This window comes from Pollicipes pollicipes, unplaced genomic scaffold, assembly GCF_011947565.3.
Source record: "Pollicipes pollicipes isolate AB1234 unplaced genomic scaffold, Ppol_2.1 Scaffold_7261;HRSCAF=8764_pilon_pilon_pilon, whole genome shotgun sequence".
Taxonomy (NCBI): Eukaryota; Metazoa; Arthropoda; class Thecostraca; order Pollicipedomorpha; family Pollicipedidae; genus Pollicipes; species Pollicipes pollicipes.
The window spans coordinates 14,599,358-14,613,312 of record NW_023597054.1 but is presented as its reverse complement, the minus strand read 5'-3'; the positions used below and the strand labels follow the sequence as shown (position 1 = coordinate 14,613,312).

The following is a 13,955-nucleotide window of genomic DNA, read 5'->3' as shown; positions in this document are numbered from 1 at the left end:
CACCGCGCAGACGGCTGCAGCGTTATCTGCTCGAGTCCAGGGATGCCCAGAATGCCAGAATAACAGGCTTGAGTAACAAAGACGTAAACAAGGATACTCGTAAAACAGGAGTGTCGATTTACACGTTTTTGTGACGGCGTTGACCCCAATGTTGGTTTGAGTCCATCGACGTTGATCTTAAACCCAACATCGCATGCTGGAATATTTACAAAATAGTTCAGGAAGTAGTTCAATTTCATACAAAGCTTAGTTCTTTGAGCACCATACGATGGCCATGACTACTATCCTACTGGCATATATGATTACATTTCAAACAATGCAAACATGTAAAAATAAAATTGCAGGTCGTCAAAATAAAGTGACCTAAATCCACTGGGAAACATACACTTGCGAGGGATCAGTTGTCTGGCCTTTGGATAGTCCCCCCCCCCCCCCGTCCCCACCGTCGTCCACCGTCCCCGCAATCTGTTGTGTATGACGACGCATGATCACTTCCTCAAAATCACGCGCGCTCCCAAATATACCCACGGTGACGTCTTCTGAGCGCGAACAGCCATAAGTTTCGGAGCTTTTCCTCCTGCTGCCATGAAGTATGTATGGTGCGGACGCCTCGTGCAACGGCCGGTCCAACCAACCAAGTCTTAAGCCTCTGCGATCTATCCAGTGGGATGTCCTGCCTCATAGTTCGTAACTTGGGTTGTCGTAACTTCTGACGTTTGGCAGTCAGCGGACAGTGGGAGGGGGGGGGGGGGGGGCTCTCGCTTTGTCCACGGAATACTCGTTAAGGTATGCCTGGTCTTATTTGGAAGATTGTTCAGCAAACTTTGGTGTTTCGTTCACAAGTGTCTGTAATTCGTTCTCATGGGTGGCAGACGGTGTGAGAAACCAACGTTAACTGCGCTTATTATTGCTCATGACGAATTTGACATTCGCAATGGATCATGCCATCAGTGCGACAAAACGTCAAGGCCAAGATTTATGACCTGACGGTCGTAAATTATGACCCAGCCGTGTGCCACCAAACGAGCCAGACAGAGTGATGAAAGCCTCGGTCATTTCCCAGAGCCAGGAGGCCATTCAGTGTGAGCCTTCCAAGGTCTGCCAAGGAGGATGTCAACTTCGGCCAACTTCTGCGTCATTCCAGTATATTTGGCCCCGGCGGAGAGAGACTGGAAATACGAACGCGAGCCAAATTCGAGTCAAATGATGACGTCGGTGACGTGATGGTGATGATGATTATGATCAGGCGTCGGCGCAGTTGAGTGCCTAACTGCGAAGTGATATCAGCAGCCTCTTCACGATTTAAATCTATCCCAAGCGGTGCCAGGAAAATCAGAAGCGTCAGTGGATGGTGATTGATCTACGCGTGCATTCTAGTTCGTCCTAAAAGCGTATAATTGGTTTAGTCCGGCCTAGCACTCGCCAATGTGACATAGCTGATGAAGCCTCGCTGAAATGTTTCAGTTAGTCAGGATGGACAGCACATCTCACACGTAAACAACCAAAGCCGGTTTTGAAGCACGTGGCTCCCTCACGCAGGCACAGGGCGCACTGCTGGCGAACTCCGCGGGCGCGGGGACTCGGTTGGCCGCTGCGGGAACCAGCTCATGCCAGGACATGCCGGGTCGGGTCAGGTCAGGCCAAGGTCAAGGCCCGGGCCAAGGTCAGAGCACAGGGAGTGGCCTTGGGAGCGCAGGTCGGCCCGGTTACCCTTGCTTGTAATAAGTCCCGGCAGAGATGGCGACACCGATCTCAAGCAGCTCATTGGCGGCGGCGAGCGGCGCGCCGGACGTCTGGAGCCACGTCTGGCCGTCTCCGATCTGGCCCAGGGCCGACCCCCTGTCGGCACGCAGCAGACTCAGACCCCGCTCCCAGCCCGCCGCTCTCCTCCGGCGTGCGTCGGCGCGGCCGACTCGAGGTGGCTCCAGCCGCGCTCAGCCAGCCCGTCGGCGGAGTATGCCTGCAAGCGCGGCGGTGCGACCGTACTTACTCTGGGTTGCGGATGCTCGACTGAAACGCCTCCCTGAACACGCTGGTGCGGTTGCTGGGTGCGGTGATGCGCGGACGCTTGCGGCGACGCAGGGTGCGCGGCGGCGGCGTGGGCTCGCCGTCGCGCGGCGCGCGCAGCGTGCTCGCCCGCGAGTCAGCCGGAGAGGCGGGTGAGGCGGGAGCGCCGCGGCTCGCGCCCGGCGGCAGCGTGTAGAAAACGGACGCGCCGAGCGTGCGCGGCGGCCCCGGGCTGCCAGCCGAGTCGTAGCCGGAGCTCTTGGGCGACGAGGGCGCGCCTTCGCTCTCGCGGCGCCGCGCCACCGGCGTCGACGCGTCCGACAGGTCGCTCGGCGCGCCCAGCTGCAGCGACGACGGCGCCGTCGACGGCGACGACGAGGGCGCCGGCGAGGCAATGCGCGGAGAGCGCGAGCGAGGTGGCTTCTGCGGCGCCTCGCGGCCCGACAGTCGCCGGTCCGGCCGGCCGGCTGGCGACCCGTTCGCGCCCACGCCCGCCGCCTGCCGCGAGCAATCGGGGCTGTTTGTGCACGGCTTTGGCCGGGACGACATTGACTTTGGCAGCGGGGTCTGCAGCGGCGGTTGTGGCGGCGGCGGCGGCGGCGGTGTGGTGGGGTGCACCGGCTCGCGGTACTGTAGCCTCTGTGCGGGGCTCTTCAGTGGCGACTGCGGAGCGCTGTGGTTCGCGTCCGGCCGCCGCGCCGGCGCCGCGCCCGGTCTCTCCTCCTGCACGGTTGGCAGCGGCGCGTGCAGCGAAGCCACGGACGCGGCGCGCAACGGCTCCAGCTTGGGCGGCGGCGGCCGCGGCGGCGGCGTCTTACGGCCGCGCATCGGGCGCACCACCTCCACGGGCCGCGCGGTCGGCAGGCTGAGGTCGGGCTGGAGGCGGCCGAAGCCGCGCGCGCGGTCCATGGCACGCAGGCGCGCCAGCACCTCGTCGCCGGAGTCGAGCGAGATCTCGGAGCGACATCGCCGCCGCTCGGTCAGCAGGATGTTCTCGTAGCTCTCTGGTCGCCGGTAGCGGAAGGTGTGCGACGTCTCGACGGAGACGGTGGAGTGCGCCGGCTGCAGGTCCGGCTGCGGCGGCTCGGGGCGCGTCAGATCGACGCTGGACACGCTCTGGCCGGCCGCCGCCGCCGCCGTGCTCGTCCGGTCCGAGGACGAGCGGCCCCCGGGCAGCGAGGAGGACCGCGGCCGCCACTTGGGTCGCACGCGGTCTATTTTGGACAGCAGCGCCTCCCGAGCTCTGCCAAACAGACGGACGTTCAGCGGGGACAAAAAGGCTGGCGCTGCTGGCAGGTGGCTGCGTGGGGTGTGCGTTAGGCTGGGCAGCGCCCCGTGACGACGGGCGGCCGTGATCGGTGCGTCACGCGGTGGAACGTGACGGGGACGACCATGCGCGGACACACACGGAGCGCGGAGAGCGAACCCTCCCCCCACCCCCCTCTACCGACCCCTGAATAGGCTACATCCGTCCAGGCGACAGGGCGACAATGCCGGCCAGCCGTCCACCATCACGGCGGAATGTGCAGCGAGCGTGGACGGCTGTCATGGCAACCAGCGAGTCTCAGTATCAACAATCGATGCTACAAGGGCTCAACAGTTCGCGGTAGGGGGCGTTGCCCTATTTCTCTCTGTCTCTGTGTGTGTCCAGCTCGCATGCAGGTGCACAGAGCGTGCAGACTGAATCACAGCTGAGGTTTACATACCCCACCTGCTCCTCTTCTCTTTGTGAGCAGAAGGGAGACAGACAGGGAATCAGCGCGGAGAGTGAACAAATGAATATGTAGTTGTTTCTCACAGTGGATACGAGCGAGTCACGCAGAATGGTTCCCGCGCGTAATATGAATAATTGATTATGCAGTGATTGTATTGGATTCAGATGATCAAAGAACGGCATGATATCACTGTAAAAGATCTGGCAGCACACTCAAACCAGAACCAACAGCAAGCCACTTTAACCAACCATCAGTACAAACGCAATCGGTGATTTGCCAAGTGATCTTTACCTTACGTATCGTTTTGCACTTCTGACGGCACAAGAAGTGTGCGGAAATGGCTATAAGCGTTCAAAGATCTCGGATGAATGTGAGTTCGGAGCGTCGTCGTCCCGCCAACAACGCCTCTGAACGAATCAAAACAAATCAGACGGCGGCGCGATCCCATTAAAAAAGATCAGGTGACAGCTTTATAAACAGCAGAGTGACGGCCTTCCCCACGCCCGACCACACCGGTTCACTGACACCTAACCCGCTACCCCCGGCGCCCGCCAGTGGGGGGTGGACAGGTGCGTAGCTCTCTCTCTCGCCTCACCTGTGCACATGCTGCTCGAAGTGCTCCGCCGGGCGGGCGAACAGGGGCCTGACGCGGGCGGCGCGCAGCGGCGGCAAGCGCAGCCTCCTCCGCAGCCGGTCCATCCCGAGCCGCTCCCCCAGCTCGAAGCCGCACATGGTGTGCGAGCGGGCGCTGCCGGCGTCGGCCGGCTGCCAGCGTTCACGGCCGCCAGCGCCGTCCAGCGCCGCGCAGCTGATCGCCGCCGCCAGCGCCGTATTAATAGCCGGCGGCGGCCGGCCGGCGGCCGTCGTCGGCGCCGTCGTCGTCGGCGCCGTCGGGACCGTCGCGCCGTCTGTCAGCGCTATGTCGAACCGCGCCGGCGTCGGTGGTGCGCGCGCGGCAGGCCGGCGCGGCAGTGGCGGTCGGCCGGCGCGCTGTGCGTGACCCGTACGCCGGCGGCCCGTGCCGGCCCGCCGCCCGCGGCCATTTAAACCGCGGCACCGGGACAGGGGCCGGGGCGGCAGCGTGACTCATCGGCGGCAGTCTGCCCCGCCGCGCGGCCCGCTGGACTGTGAAGGCCGCAGGCGGTGGCCGTTCGAGCCGTGATCAGAACCGGAGCCGGAGCGGCCCCGCCTCTCGCCCGCCCACCGGGCGCGGCGCCGCAGCTGGCGCCCGTTCACCCCGCTGACGTAACGGGGGAGTCACGGTAGCGGGGAGGGTCACGGGGTCCGGCTGAAAGCTCAGTTTTCCAATGTTAAAGACTGCGCACTTCGCTGGCGAATGCGGCGGGTTACCGGTCTTTGTGTTGATGTCGACGGAAGCCGAGTCACAGGCCCCAGCGGGTCATGAACCTCATGTTTAGGAAGATCTTGCTCCACTTCCGGTGTCAGGCAGCGTTTGTTCCCTCCAGTTAATCAGACCACCGCATAGTTGTGATGATGCGGCGATTGTTGTGGGCAGCTATAGCATGCGCCGCCGTGCCTCTTGCTAATACCGTAACAGGTGTTTGGTCTCATAGTCATGGGATCGCTCGTTTCCCACGCAGTCACCGTTGCGACGTTGACCGAGGCCGCCACGTGCCGTCTCCAGCTCCGTGCTGCACCGTTGCCGGTCACGCCACCCTACTGCAGCTTTTGATGTCGCGCCGCCCTCCTCGTCTGTCTGCACTCTCCCGTTCCTCTCACCGCGGAGCAAGCCCGGAGCACGTGTTACCTGAGGCCGGTAGTATTGCACCGTGTAGTCGCCCCCGCAGTCGGCAGCCGTCACCAACCACCGCCTTGCACCGTGCCACCGTACCGCTCTGGCGACCGCTCGGACCGAGCGAGCCGGCCCGACAGCCGCCGGCCAGACGGGACAGACAGGGCAGACCGAACCGCCGCCGCCGACGTGAAAAACGCCATGACGCTCGTTGTGGCAATCAGCGCGTCCGCGACGGCCCCCAGCTCCCGCGCCTGTCGGTGGGACGGCGCGGGGTGTTTGACCCTGCCCGGTCGGACAGGGCCGGGGCGGACGGGAAGCACGCGTGGCCGCCACCGCCACGCCACGCCCCGCCGAGCACGGCGCGTGCCGTCCGGGACACGCCCCCTCGCTCGGCCCGACCGCCCGTGGCGCCCTCTTCCGCGCCGCCGCTGACCGCCGCTCGGTGGCATTGTCGCCATGCGGCCCAGACTAATGCCGCTAATGGTGTCGACAGCAGGACAGTGCCGGCGGTCGGGGCGACGGAGTGTTTCCGACAGGGGCTTCTGTGTAGTGTTAGCGCTCTTTAAAGTCGGTTGGTGGTTGTAGCGGCCAGCCTGTGATTACGTTTGTTTGGATTTTGGTGCGCACAACGCGGCACGCTTTTCGCGCCGTTTGTGAAACGCTGCCAAAACTGCAGCCAATACTTATGTCATGCGCTGGGTTGCGGGCTCGAATGAAAAGCAAAATATGTGTGTTCACGTGGAAGATATTGACACCATGCATTGAACCATTTGCTGGCAAGAAAGCTTCTCTCTTACAAAACGCCAGGTGAAGTAATTCGCTCAGGGATAAATAGCTATAGATTTCTAACAGACCTTTTGACAAATCTAGCACTATCCACCACGCTCTGACGCAGTGATGGATGATGATGATAATCAGTTTGTTACAAAAAGCCAAGAAATGGGCCTCGGGAATATTTTACAGGAAGGCTGCATTTCATTCAGAGAGCAGTCAACTGACTTCTTATAGCAAAGACAGCCTCTTGAGGCCTGCCAATCCGATAGACACACAAGTTCGCCATTGGCCAGTCGGCCCAGCCGCAAAGAGCTCCAGTAAAAACAACAACAGCCGGTGCTCCTCACCGCGGCCCGCCCGGGGGCATACCACCGGGCCGCCAGACTCGGTGGGCTCCTCACCGCGGCCCGCCCGGGGGCATACCACCAGGCCGCCAGACTCGGTGGGTGCAGACGGCTGCCCGGGGCATACCACCGGGCCGCCAGACTCGGTGGGTGCAGACGGCTGACTCGCCGCCAGTGCCAGGCTCCGGGGCCGTCTGAGAGCTCGCCGCCGCGTCCAATTGGCCGCCGCCAGCGCCGCCGGACGGAGACGGAGCCCTGACTCACGGGTCAGGACCCGGCCCAGCCCGGCCAGGCCGCCAGAATACGACAGATGGGGAAGAGGCGGCGCGAGCGAGGACGGTGGCGCGGGTGGGCGGACCGTCACACAGCCATCGCGGCGCGAGCGAGGATGGTGGGCGGACCGTCATACATCCACCGCGGCGCGAGCGGAGACGGTGGGCGGACCGTCATACAACCACCGCGGCGCGAGCGGGGTCAGTGGGCGGACCGTCATACAACCATCGGCTAAAGCGGGGGTCACGCTGGACTCGTCACTTGTCGTGACCGCCCGTAATAGCTCGTAAGGGTCAAAGGAATCTCCTCCCCACAGAGCCACGTCTGACAGCTTTGACAGAGCCGTCACGCTCTGAAATTTCGTCGGTGACATGTGTCCCGAAGTCCGACCGCCTGGGGAAACGATACACCAATGTCATTTGTGGTGTTGATCAACATTTCAGGGGTGCCAACATTCTGTAGTCAGCCTCATTGGTGTTGACGGCTGCACGGGTTTGGCAAGATAATTAGCAATATATATATATATATATATATATATATATATATATATATATATATAGCATTTTGACGGTTTGGCTGTGCACACGCATGAATAAAAGTTGACCTAGGTCTCACATAAGGAGTCCATCTTATGCACTTGCTACCAATTGTTTAACAGTACTTATATAGGTTTAGCAGTGCATTCAGCATCTAAGGTTACGTGACGCCGCCATATCTTAAGCCGAATACCGCGGCGGACGACGAAACTCTTGATACTGAGGACCAGGCTCGAACCCACGACTGTCCGTTCACGGTCGTGGGGCAAACACTGGAGCTACGCTATCCTTGTCGTTCATGACTTATAAAGAACCACCACTGTCGAAACCTTTAGCCAAGTATCACATTGCTGTCGCATTCACCGAATGAAGACATGTAAATCTGGAGATAAATAAAGAATAATCACGATCGCCGAGGATGAATAACCTCACCCGAAACACCCTCATCGACATCCATCACCCGCAAATGTCTGTCACGAATTGACTTATCGGCGCCACGCACGTCCACCGCAATCAGCTGTTGCAGTCCGTGAAGATGGAGGCTTTCGTTTCCCGGCTCACACCAGATGGTGGCCGTCTTTCGTTTCCCGGTTCACACCGAATGGTGGCCGTTTTTCGTTTCCCGGTTCACACCAGACAGTGGCCGTCATCCCGCTACTGGACAGAAACGGCCTCCATTTCACGGATGACGAGTCCGATGTAAATCCCACTGCAGAGAGCTCCGCCCACCCACCCATGGAGGACAACACTGAACCTTTGTTGCAAGCGAGGTCGAAGACTGAGCGAGTTCCTCTCAATATATGTGGGCATTTTCAGCTGGAGTGGCCCAGCCCGGCACGTTAGCCGGCCTTCCAGAAGCTAATTTTGTCCAATCACTGGTTCTAGGTTTCAGCAGTTTTCAGCGATAACTCCTTAACAATTCTCCTACATAAGCGGCGACACATTTCTGTTGAAACTAATGCCAAGAACGCCACGTGCCTCATTAAACGCGCTTAGTCAGGCGGGCTTTTTTTGCAACATTATATCATCGCAGTTTGACCTTCCCATTCGATGTACGTGAGCGGGCACCGGCACAGCACCTTTTTGTACGTAAAGTATGAGTCTGCTCGTCGTTTTGGGTCATGTTCAAGGATTTAGACCAGGTTTCAAGCGGGAGACCATAGAGATGTGAGACGAACTTCACGGTGAGGGAGAATTAAAAATGCACCCCTTCTCACTTAGAGCGCAACCACAAACAAAAATGGTTGCACACCCAGACATAAACCTGTCCGTCCCGTGGACGCGCCAATAGTGAGCCGGAAAACGGTCAGCGTCACGTCTTCCGAGCTGATCCCGAATACCACGTGCCAACCGAACCTGTCCGCGCGCCCGGGGTGACGCGCCAATAGTGAGCCGGAAAACGGTCAGCGGCACGTCTTCCGAGCTGATCTCGAATACCACATGCCGGACTCTAAGCCAGGGGAGACTGGTTCATGGAAATTACGCAGGCTTGCGATGCCGTTGATGATGACCAATGTCCACCACAAAGATGCGTGTTCCTGATAAAGGTTTGGCCATGATTGCGGTCGTCAATCACCGCAAGTTCATAGATTTCGGGACTGAAAATCTCGCGTCTTACGAGATCCATAGCCGGACATTTTCGAATCAACGTTATGTGTGATAATACTCGGCAACTCCAACGTCGGCCGTCGCCACGCTCGCCCCACACTATACATAGCATCTCACTGGTTTTAGTTTGCTTGGAGGAGCATGTAAACACAAACGTGTTTAAGTTGGGGACTACGGCGTGCGATGTCTGTCACAAAACTTAAATAATACACCCAAATTAGCTAGCCCGTGGCCAACGCAAGACGACGGCACTGCACCTGCGACTCTTCGGAATAGTTGCCAGCTCCACTTCACTGCGATAGGCGGCAGATACGCGGTTTGCTGCCAATCAACACACAGGTGCAAGTGTAACTGTATTTTAATGCAGCGGCAGACATATGAAAGCCCATGATTGAAGTGAAGGGAATTTTCAAACTTTGACCTGACCTTGAGCAAGCATCGGAAGCATTCAAGCATTCATATGCTTTGAAGTGGAAAAACTACTCAGAGCTTTTTCAGTTTCTCACAATTTCTCCGTTTAGTGAACATGCTCCTCAATACGCCATTGTTTGATTTCGTCGTCGGGTTACGATTACCTTGCACAACATTGACTGTTAGCCAACTGACGGTCATTTGGTCTGGAAATCTTGCTCACGAATGCCAGGTGTGAAGGAAATGACAACTATATTGCTTGGGTCTTGATCGCCGCATGACCAATGGAATGGCGGGATTTAAATGATGTTATTATTGCGTCATGCATGACTGGGTAAATTAAAACGGTCTCCCCGAAATAGTCTGTACCCCTCCACAGGCGCGTAACTCAGAAGCTATACGGGGTTCGGTCTCTTAAGAAGGACAGGGCTGTGAACTGCACCGACTGGTCTTCAGGTTGGCTGTTTCAGTTCAACCCCCCCCCCCCCCTCATACAAATCTGGGACACTCCTTTTAGCTCTTATGTGATCATGGAAGGCAACTTAAGTGATGACGTCCTATAGACCACTCAGAACAGCAGCACAGTTGGTGGAAGCAGCAAATAGCGATGTCATGAATATGTTCGAATGCTCAAAACGCTACGCGCGACATTTGCCGTGTGTCGTACTCCACCTCATCATAGCTTTTTTGTGAGAAGGAGTGATTCGTTCACCATGAGGAAAATACGAAGGAAGTGCATCTAAGCAGTCATATTTCACGGCGTCAAATTTGCACAGTATTGCGGCGGGTAACAATCCCAGATGCGAACAACACCACAGAACCAATCGTCGGCAGCAGAGGTCGTTCGTTGAACGATGCAGCCTCACGCCGCCGACGACGAAAGCTAATCGAACTCTGGAATTCAGGGCGCGCCGACATTCTAAACCCGCGCTTTGTGTTCCTAGACATCTCTCCTTCTCGTGACTTCGCATCTTAGCGGCGCAGAAAGCCGACAGCAGAGGCGCACCGCACACCGTGGAGCGCGTCTGGTCATGGCCGCCCGGATTGGACCTGCCGCAAACGTTTCCGCCAGGATGGCAAACTGGCACCGAGTCCATTAACATGCGGAGGAAAACCGATGCTGTGTTTCTTGGCGACGGGTCATTTTCCGCGTCGCGGGACAGTGACTCAGGGTGAGCTCCCATACGGTGAGACCAGGCCGTGATCGGGGACTGCCAGCGTCCGCGGAGGATGAATCGGAGCATGACGGTCCACACAAGCGTCACGGGCGGCCTTCAGACGTCCGTGGAGGGTCCTTGCTGGGCGCGGCCGCGGGGAACGGACCGCTGTCTGCTGGGGCGGCCTCCGGTGGGGCGCATGGCCGACGAGTCACAGGATTCCTCCTGGTTTCGCACCCCTCTGGTGTTCAGGTACAGCCGAGCATGGCTGAGACTTGGATGCTACTGAGCCCTGACCGAGCCCCACGTGACGCGTCGAGCATAGGTCTTCCGAAGCGAGGCCAGGTCACCGAAAATTCTGTTGAATCATCGGCCCGTTCGCTATATTAAGCTCACTGACGCAATTAAAACAAAGCTGAGTGTTGATGAGCTACCTGAAAGTTGTTCTTGAACGGCTTAAGAGCCTGATTGCGAGAGTTGCCAAATGCCATTTCGTTCGAATTCACGAAGAGTTCATGGGTTTTCCGCACTGTTTCGGCACCTTTGGTGGATAACCCAGGGTTATGGTATACGAGCGTATTAGCCCAGTGCCCAGTGTCGTTGCGTAGAAAATCCAAGGCAGCCAACATTTATGCATTATTTAACTACAACGTTCAGCAGTTTGGCTCAGTCATGCAGGAAATTTCCTTTCATCTACTATGCCTGATCCTCCTCTGGTTTGCTGAGCTGAACGAGATCGCAAGGAACAGTGATATAATTCAAGAGAGCGTCTTGCCGTGATATTTTTTGAAGGTTTTATGCAAGCCATTCGCATTAATACGGCAAATTCCTACTTGTTTGCTAAAACCTGTGAGAAAAAGCTGTCTGGTAACAATGATTTGGCAGACAGTAATGTGACCTTTCGAATAAGTTGCATCACAGCACGGAATCTTACTAGGCGTAAGCATACCAGGTAATTCGAGTTGACCGCGTATCAGGATAAGATCACTTGTTACGGCTGCACCTCGTATATAGAACTTACTAGTTCACACAGAGTACGTCGTCGCATTCACGTATACGTAAGGAAATTAAAAAAGGGGTACAGGCACCAGAGATGCGGCACTTGCCCAGAACCCGGAGCCGCCCCTGCAGCGGCCGGCTCTAGGCTTGGCACCAGTGTATGCCATCCGTAACGGTACGCCTAATGCTGGGGTCGGCACTAGTGGCACCAGCATCGACCTCTCAATGACGGTGCGACTAATGCTGGGGTCGGCACTAGTGGCACCAGCATCGACCTCTCAATGACGGTGCGACTAATGCTGGGGTCGGCACTAGTGGCACCAGCATCCACCTCTCAATGACGGTGCGACTAATGCTGGGGTCGGCACTAGTGGCACCAGCATCCACCTCTCAATGACGGTGCGACTAATGCTGGGGTCGACACCAGTGGCACCAGCATCGACCTCTCAATGACGGTGCGACTAATGCTGGGGTCGATACCAGTGGCACCAGCATCGACCTCTCAATGACGATACGACTAATACTGGGGTCGACACCAGTGGCACCAGCATCGACCTTCTGGCTGTGTCGATCCATGGCCAGCTCGTCAGTCCACGGACCCTAGAGCCGGCGAGGGTCGGCTGGCACCGGCGACCGTTACCCCAATCCTTCGCCGGATCTGAGCAGGCTAGCATGTCCTGTTACTTATCGGGGAAGTCACGGAGCTGCCAGCCAATGGGGCACCCAAACCAATGCTGTCAGTGGTGTTTGTTCGGTGCTGGCTGTCCACATCGCAGTAACAAAATCGGATACACCTTATAGGCGCCCATTAACAGCCGCCTACGCGTGGTCGATTGCTGTTATAGAATAGCGTGTAAGCAATCGCCTGTAAGCGGTCTACGCGATCGCCTGCATGCAAGGTTTTAGCCGCGGCGCAAAGTGCTTGAACAGTGGAAAAACGGGGAAGCCTGCTGAGAGCAAATTATGTAGTGATTGCAAACAATAAATACGGCGTGGTTAATTAGCCATTCGCACGTTATCTGTCTTCAGTTGCTAATTTGTACACTTTCCTGATTGACAGCCCACCACGTCAAAACGTTTACAATGCGAACGATTCCTTACCCGCCGCACAGGATACGTGCACGATTCGTACTACGCCTGCTTGGCACAGCATCTAGTTAGCGTAAAAACCTCTGAAGAGCGTCCTCGACGCATTGCAGATGCGATCGTGGGTTAGAATGTTTAATGTAGCAGGCACTTTCGAAGTTAGGTGACGGTTTCCACGGCACACTTACCACTATCGTAAAAAGGCATGGGCGGATGTGGAATGCCTCAAAATTATCCTCGCCCAGCTTTATTATGGCGTTTTATTTCCCACCCAATCGCGCACCAGGCCTCATGTGGAAGAGGGAAACCCGTCGTCCAGATTTGCGATAATCTAGCGCCAAACGTGTGGTGTTCATGGAAAACAGGCTACATTGCTCCTTCCCTCGACGCCAAAAACATTGCGCTGCCACTGCCGCACACAGTTCGCATTCCCACGTGCGCTCACTTCCGTACGTCCCGTCTAAACAACCCCAAGGGCACGGGCACCCTGGTGCGCGACGACTGCGCGTAGCAGACACCACGCCCTGTCTGGGCGGCCCAGGCCGTTCCATCTTACCCTGCTGAGCAGATATAGTTGGCAGCCAGCACGGTGTTAGCAGCTCTCTTCCATGCCGCGGCCGTGAAGTAGCTGGGCGAGGTCTGGCCCTGACTTTGTTCGCCGCCGCCCAGCCAGGCTGCCAGCGCCGACAGCTTCTCCAGCAGCATGTCGGCAGCAAAAACAGCCCCCTGGCCCGCGAGGCTCGGCAGCCCGGAGGGGCTCCTAACGGCGTCACTGCACGGCGTCCTCCGGCGCAGCGGTGGACTTGCGGCGCTCTCTGGCAGCGCGAGGGTCCCGCGGGAGTTCTCCGACAGACGGGCGCTCCTGGTGGGTCCCCAGGTCTAGTGAGCGAGCGGGCGGTTCGCCTGGACCCGGTCCAACACTGCTACGAGGCGTGTGCCGAGTTCCGGCTGTTCACCACGCCATGTGACCGCACCGCCTCCTCGAACCGGATGACGTCAGTGCAGCACCGGTGCGCGGGGACTGACGCATCCGGCCGCGTGCTGGCCCCGAGAGAGACCGGGCCGACCCACCCGCAGGGCAAGCGGCCGCCGGCGGCCGGCGCGCTCTGGCGAGCACCGCCCCCAAACCACGTCCAGTCACGAGACAACGGCGGCCGGTGAGGCCCGGAGAGAGCTCGCTCAGATGGCTCCTCTCGCGATTCTTCCAGCAGTTGTATCGGCTGCCGGCCGGTCCTCACGGAGGCGGAGCGTACTCACGAGTCCGGGAGCAGCGGGAGGGAGAAACCCCG

At 58.2% G+C, this 13,955-nt stretch overlaps 1 protein-coding gene across 1 annotated transcript in view; it reads right to left on the bottom strand.

The window, feature by feature from the left end:
- LOC119111083 (protein unc-13 homolog 4B) overlaps window positions 1-13,371 on the bottom strand; it is a 44,759-nt gene extending 31,388 nt beyond the window's left edge. Inside the window, exons 1-6 of the mRNA XM_037234909.1 lie at window positions 13,223-13,371; window positions 4,318-4,470; window positions 2,626-3,250; window positions 2,185-2,349; window positions 1,991-2,103; window positions 1,711-1,839 (exon numbers count right to left, since the gene is read on the bottom strand). Coding sequence (XP_037090804.1) covers window positions 1,711-1,839; window positions 1,991-2,103; window positions 2,185-2,349; window positions 2,626-3,250; window positions 4,318-4,470; window positions 13,223-13,371 — 1,334 coding nt within the window. The remainder of the gene's footprint in view (window positions 1-1,710; window positions 1,840-1,990; window positions 2,104-2,184; window positions 2,350-2,625; window positions 3,251-4,317; window positions 4,471-13,222) is intronic.
- Window positions 13,372-13,955: the final 584 nt, after the last annotated feature.